This window comes from Atta cephalotes, assembly GCF_000143395.1.
Source record: "Atta cephalotes unplaced genomic scaffold scaffold00057, whole genome shotgun sequence".
Classification (NCBI taxonomy): domain Eukaryota; kingdom Metazoa; phylum Arthropoda; class Insecta; order Hymenoptera; family Formicidae; genus Atta; species Atta cephalotes.
The window spans coordinates 293,459-300,782 of record NW_012130121.1 but is presented as its reverse complement, the minus strand read 5'-3'; the positions used below and the strand labels follow the sequence as shown (position 1 = coordinate 300,782).

At 25.3% G+C, this 7,324-nt stretch overlaps 2 protein-coding genes across 2 annotated transcripts; both read left to right on the top strand.

Moving 5' to 3' along the window:
• Positions 1 to 3,914: 3,914 nt before the first annotated feature.
• LOC105623396 lies at positions 3,915 to 4,889 on the top strand. Its single transcript, XM_012204790.1, has 3 exons — positions 3,915 to 4,163; positions 4,385 to 4,483; positions 4,707 to 4,889. Exons 1-3 carry the CDS (start codon positions 3,915 to 3,917, stop codon positions 4,887 to 4,889), a joined length of 531 nt encoding a protein of 176 aa, XP_012060180.1.
• A 988-nt stretch (positions 4,890 to 5,877) lies between these two features.
• LOC105623423 lies at positions 5,878 to 6,349 on the top strand. The gene is made up of 2 exons (XM_012204815.1): positions 5,878 to 6,111; positions 6,227 to 6,349. The coding sequence occupies exons 1-2, from the start codon at positions 5,878 to 5,880 to the stop codon at positions 6,347 to 6,349; spliced, it is 357 nt and encodes a 118-aa protein (XP_012060205.1).
• Positions 6,350 to 7,324: the final 975 nt, after the last annotated feature.

The following is a 7,324-nucleotide window of genomic DNA, read 5'->3' as shown; positions in this document are numbered from 1 at the left end:
TGTGATTTACATAATAATTAACATTATAAATAATTAATAATATAATTAATAAACAGTATGCTTATTGGAAAGTTAATATTTAATTCGTCAAACGTGCCAGTTCATTCAATAATTCCAATTGGTTGAAACAATTAGTTGAAACTGCTGATGCTTCTTCATATATTGTGTTCAAAATCTATTGGGAATCTCTATTATATCCTATTCAAAATTGAATCTGCAAATATAGACGAAATAAATAACAGATTAAAAAGTTGGAATATGTTGTTGTGATAGTACTACAAGGTTAAATTTCTCACTCAAGTACATATTATAATCGCATTAAAGCTAGAATTCTTATTATTTAAATATTTAAAAAGTCGAATATTTAGTATCGAATACTATTGGAAATAAAAAAATGCTTGACTCTAAAATTACACCAATAGATAAATTGGTTGAATAGCCATCAGTTATTAAATATTTAAGTATTAAATATATTGTATCATTTGACCTTGATATTGACTAAATGGAATTACTTAACTGAAATATTGATAAAATTTATAAAATACACATTTTAAATATTAAAGTTAAATTTTTATAATCTTTATGAATGCATAAATGGGCGATTAAAAGAGGATAAAACAATCATTTGTAATATTTACTATTGTCATTTTTACCATTTTATTTTTTCAAATATGAGTATGTCTATCAATCTGATGAGAAGTTACTTGTTATTTTCTTCTGATTGATGATTCATATTCATGTCATTTTTTCCAGTATTTTCTCAAGATTTTTTATTTATGTCATGCTTTGAACAAGTGATTCGTTAAATCACTTATTTTATGTTTAAGTATGTCAAACTTCTTACATTGTATAAGAAATCTTGCATTGTACTTTATCATTTGTATTTAAAATTTTCCGATACCCACGAATGTTTAAATTTATTTCGGATTACTAGTAATGTTTCCGTTTTATATGTTGCTTTAAATCCTTTGTATTAAATATGTAAGGGAAGAATTATAAATTTCACATTTTGAAGTATATTTTTTTTCTTTTTTGAAATATTGCCATATTAAACTACTTTGGTTATTTTGTTTGTTTATTTCTTCGTTAAGACATATTTGATGAGCATAAAATAAATGTACTTTCAGTGTCTTTAAATTGTACTGAGAATAATTTTTATGGCAAATGTTACATGGTTATATTGTATCCTATGATTCTGAAATTTATTATAATGTTGTCATATCCAAATTTTTCTTTTTGTTATTTCTTTGTATGTTATTTTCGCCAGTACTTTTTTTATTTAAGCCATGCTTGACCAAATGGCACGCTAAACCATTTATATCATTTTGCAGTACATTAAATGGATAAGAACAGATTTTACATTTTATTTTATCATCTGATGTGTTTGAAATGTGCGGATATCCACGAATGTGATATCAAATTCTTTTTATATTTTTTCTATTATTTGTGAATGCTTATATTTAAGATCTTTTAAATTGCGTATTAAATATCCACTTGAAAGATATTTATCACAAATTTTATATTTTGAAGTGTATCTTTCTTCTTCTGTGAAATAACGCCTTCGGACCATTTCTACAATCCGTGTCTTCATCATGAAATATTTTATGAGCAATGAAATAAGTGTACTTTTACAATTAATATATCGTTAATGTAATGTAAGGACAAATCTTTGCATTATGATTTTCTATATTATTATAATACTGCTGTATCTAATTACTTGGCATACTTTTTTTTAGTGCCTGTACAATATCTTAGAGTATGTATTACTAAACATGAGAATGTTTATACAATAGAAAAATGTTCGATGAAGGTAGAAGTGAGTAACATGTGAATTTAGTTAGAATATAAATAATGTTTGCGTTCAAGCAGGACATTTATTTTGTAACTGTTGGAAATTTTCTTTGCGCTGATTAGATTATACTTTTAGATCTATCCTTTAGAAGAATTATCCTATCTCAGCTGACAATCATAAAGCGGTTGCAAAACTGTTGTGTTTTGTTGAACGTAGCCGTTAATGATTTGAATAATGATAGAGCCTAAAATGCATTATGCAAGTATTTGTGCTCTTAACTTAAAGCCTTGTGTCCAATATAGAAATCCATCCGAGATCTCGGACAGAGAAAGAATTGACCAATTACATTGGTCATATGACCAAATTTATTAAATGGCACTAAGATATATAGATAACATCTTAGATATAATCGATCAATTATACAATGCTGCATAGTAAAATTTTTGTAAATGACTAAGTCAGGTTGAAAATATTATGACGTGTTATGAAATTTATGTAAGTTATTTTGTATGTATTTATCACATTTTGATTGTTCATATTCTACTTAAATTAAGTGAACATAAATTGTAATATAAAATATAACACATATACGTACGCACGCAAATCAGAGTAAACATAAAATTCCATGATGATATTTTTGTACATTGGATACATCGTATAACAATATTTATCCTGCTTATTCTATGATCTATCACTTTAATGAAAAGAAGTAGTCGTTTTTCTCCGCAATAGCTACCATTTTCATCTAATAGCTGGATTTATTCTTTCCGAAACAATGGTACTCGCTTTCATACATAATGCATTGCATTTAGCGATAGTAGCTGCTAAGAAAACAAATGGTGTTGAATAATAAAATCGACTTCTTATACATTGAATTTCGAATTGAAAACATTGATATCGTTGAAAGAAGAAAGAATATAAAAAATTATAATTAGAAAATTTATATTGATTGTATTTATGTTTTACTTACTATTAAGTAAGATAAAGCATATTTGAAAAATTTGTAAGCTATTTATCTGATATTTTTTAAAATTATAAATTATAAATTATTTTATTATTTTTATTATTTAATTATTTTAATGGATTTTAATGAGGATTAATATTTATCTTAGATTCTTAAAGTTAAAGAATATTAAAGTTTATTTAGGCCAACGAAATAATGTGCATAATGTTCAAAGTATTGAATTTTGATCATCAGTCTTGCGAAAAACTAGACAAACGAATTAACTTTATATTAATAAATTTGATAATTAAAAAATTAAATTTCTTGTTTCTAATAACAAAAATAATTTCTAATACAACGGTGAATTTATTAAATCATTAAAATGATTAATTTAATTAATAATTAATATTAAATTTATTTAATTTAATTAAAAATATTTAAAAAGTTTGTAAAAAATTAAATTTTCTGCGAAACAGATGCATGAACGTCTTGATGTTTGCAGCGTAACAGGATAATTTTATAACCTAAGCATTCGATGTGTGGACATTGAGATAATAGTGCAATGATAAATTAACAGTTCGAGCGAGAATACTCTGAGAATATCGACATTTAGTGCTGATGAAAAAATCAGCGAAGATATAATATATCAAATATTCATGCATGTGTCCTCGATGTTAAAAATGAAATATTAACCAAAAATTACCGCATTTAATCTTATCAAAAACTGCACAACTTTGTAAAGTCATCGTTTTTTTTTTACAACACTTCTCATCACGATGCGAGGTTTGTTGTAATAAAATAATTCAGTAATGTGAGAGAGACAAACTCATTTAATATCTTGAAAGACAATCTATGATGATATCATTTATCTTGTTCACTTATTTGATATTAATTAATGTATGTTAGAATGTTTCTTTATTTTATAATGTTTGGACTACAATAAGCAAATTAATTAAATATAGAAACTTTAAAATAAAAATGGAAATTAGTTTTTAAAAACAGGCTTTTTAATTATTTAAATATATTTCTCTTAAAAGTATTTCTTTTAGGTTTAGTTGATCAATCTTGCGATTTTGATCTGAAATCGTAGTGAAGAAAATTATCACGGAAGACAAGAGCACGCAAACGAAATTTTTTTAGGAGGCTTTCTTGAAAAAGATTGTTGTACGTTAATGTAAGATGGAAACTGTGAAATACTATGTGAATTTCATAGATCCTCACTGGATTACCGTAGTAGCAACTGGTTTATATACTCATTTGCGACAAATCTGCATAATTGGTCTCTGTTTTGAGGACAACGCTTTGCCTTTTGATCCATCATATGCGTCAGTATTATTTGTGTTCTCAGTTTTGTGCTTATTAGCAGAATATAGACTATGGCCTATAACTCTTAAAGAACCACCAATCCAGCTATTATATATTTACGAAGTGAGTTTTGAGTTTTATTTACAGATTTTCTGAAACCGATTTTAATATAATATTTTCATATAATATCTTTTTGGCTAAGTAATATAGATGCATAAAGTTATTGAATTAAGATAATTATTGAATAAGAATTTTTTTTATTTTAATTTTTTTTATAATTGATGTGGGCAAGGTAATATCAAATTGAACATTACTATTGATTCGGAATTGATTTTACTATGTAGATGTTAATAGCTGCATTAAGCACGAATTTAGCAATCCAAATAGTATGGATACCAATGATGCATGCAATTTTCTGTCTAACTCAAGAATCTAGTAAGTGGGTATGTATAGCATTTACTAAATAAAAATATAATGCGCTATTACTATATACTATTTTTCAATTTATTTTATTTTGTTTAATTTTTGAACTCAGGTTTTTTTAAAAATGAAAAATTATTACTGATAAATTTTGTTCATAAAATTATATGAAATTTTTGCACGCAAGAAACGGAATTGCCGGTAGATGGAAGTTTTGAATTTTGAAATATTCTCATTTTATTTTAGTTGTTATGGTTGAATAGTACTATGGGTCTGGATAGTTATTCTTGGTTAACTTTCTTTGCGGACTACATGGCTAGAGACTATGCAGCCACGTACATGGCATTTTGCATGTCATTATTGTCGTTTGTGTGGATGCTAGACGCCACCGAATCACTGGACACGTTTCTGGATACGTGGAGCAAGTAGTGAATTCTGAAAACTTCAAATTTTATTCACAAAATTGTCCGACATGTAATAAAATTACAAAGCAATTTATCAATTCGTAAATACAATTCCCAATAAAGAGAAATTTCAAATTCGTTCAATTCAACAAAAAATTCAACAAAATGTAAATCTTTAATTTATGATATGAATTTATTTTATTGTAATCCTTTATATCATAGAATATTTTATTTTATTTAAATGATTTTTGTTTTTTAAATATTAGTTATTAAACTTTGAAATGTTTGTTAAATGTTGAAATGAAGTATTTTAATTTAATGCCCTTATATAAAATTAGAATTAATATAATCTTCAATTATATTCTAACAATATAACTTAATTATAATCTAACAATAATTCCTTTTTTGCTTTTTACAAGACGGTTTATGAATCCAAGACATCCCAAACGCAAAAAGGTTACCTTCAACAATCCTGAAGTGACTCAATCATTCTTTTATAGATTCTGTCAGATAAATTCTTTTCTAAAAAATTTTAGAAATCATAATTTTTTCTAATCTGCTACATTTGTATTGTATGTCCTTATGTTTATAAATATCTTATATTAGTAATATTTTATAAAATTATTATTGCATTAATCATCTGCGTTGCATTATATAAATATTTACAAAAAATGTAATTTTTTTATTTTACTAATTTAACTTTGTAAAGAAATGAAATTTATTGTACTGCTGAATTTAAAATATTGTTTCATGAGTTTATTATTTCGTAAGTCTATTGCATTATATCGATACTTTTTTGAATAAATATATCTATTAAACACAAACACAACTTATTTTTGATAAAATTATTTATATATAAAAAACTGTTCATGTTTAATCTTATAAACTAGAAATTATTAAATGTTATTAAACTAACTTCATTGTAAATGTCAAGCTTTTTCTCTTTTTTTTCATAATTGGCAATAATCTATAAATCAAATCTGAATTACGATTATTCAATATTGCTATCAAGAATGACACGATTATCATGTACGATATGGGCATTAGTGCTCAATAGTTTAAAAATACCAATTTTTCAAACATATTTCGCTAACGCTTTGGAAGACGAATTTGGTTATTCTCTGATGTCAAGTCCACCAATTACTTCTTTTTTAATTGCTACAAGTGTCTATATTATTATCGTCAATTCCACGTTATTCCCAAAATCTTTCCGAGAACCGAAACCTATTTTTATGTGTTTATATGAGGTTAGTGTATATTTTTGCTGAATATTTTTTTATTATTTGAAAGCTAACAGCTTTTTTTCTTTTGTATTTCTCTATTGTTATCTTTTTTCTTTCTTTCTCTTTATTTTAATTGCAGTTTTTAGTAACTGCGTTCTTCCTAGAATTTGCAATTGCATGCATATGGACGCCAATAGATGTACTCATCTTAAGCGTACTGCCAAAGAAAATTTATCCTGTAACGCAACAATTTATTAATTAATCTATTTTAATTTTAATACAATATTATAATAGCATATTCAAATTATTTTAATAATTAACTATTTCAATATTTATATTTACTGGATATTTATATTTAATATTTATATTTACTGAAAATTAATGTGAACATTTAATTAATTATGTATTAAAATTATGTTGACATTTAATACTTACCGAAAACTAACGTGAGCAGATACTCAGTCAATTAAAATTGGGAAATGTAACTGAAATGTTTTTAATATTTGGTACGATTAAATCATTCATGACAATTCTCATAAATGGAATAGCAACAATGATTTTTCTGATTACTCTTCACGTTACAAGAGCTGTCAATTTCAAAGATCTAACGTGAGTTTATAATTATTACGTCTTATTACTAATATTTTTGTAATGATAGTAAAATACAAATCTTTTATTTAAAAAAATGATTAAATGAAGCTAATACAAATTTTGTTTATTGTAACTTAAAATTCAGGGATAATGGAGTAATGTATTTCCTGTCGCATGTGGGTACTAAATTTTGGCAACGTATACGGAGCGAGTTTTCAGAAGTTAAGAAAAACAAGGAAGATAGATATCATTACATCAATCATAGAAATAGCCGTAGCAAGAATCGCCGAAGATAGCATTTTAAACGTGCTGAAAATCAAAAATTTGTGATTAGAAGGAATTAGAGTTATTTTAGATTCTGTGTATGATGACTTGTAAAAAATTTGAACATTTTTTTCGATATTGATGTTTTGATAAATGATTGATGTAAAGGATCCAATATAATTTAATTAAGAAATGAAACGTACGTCTTGGTCATCTAATCGACGGTTTTATGAAAAAGAAGGCATTTATTTCGTTCGAACTGAAGTGTAAAGTACAAATGGTATAGATAATATAGTGGTAATAATATAATAATTATAATCATTAATAAATATCAATTCAATTAATAATACGGTGTGTCCCAGTATACTGCGGATTATTAATA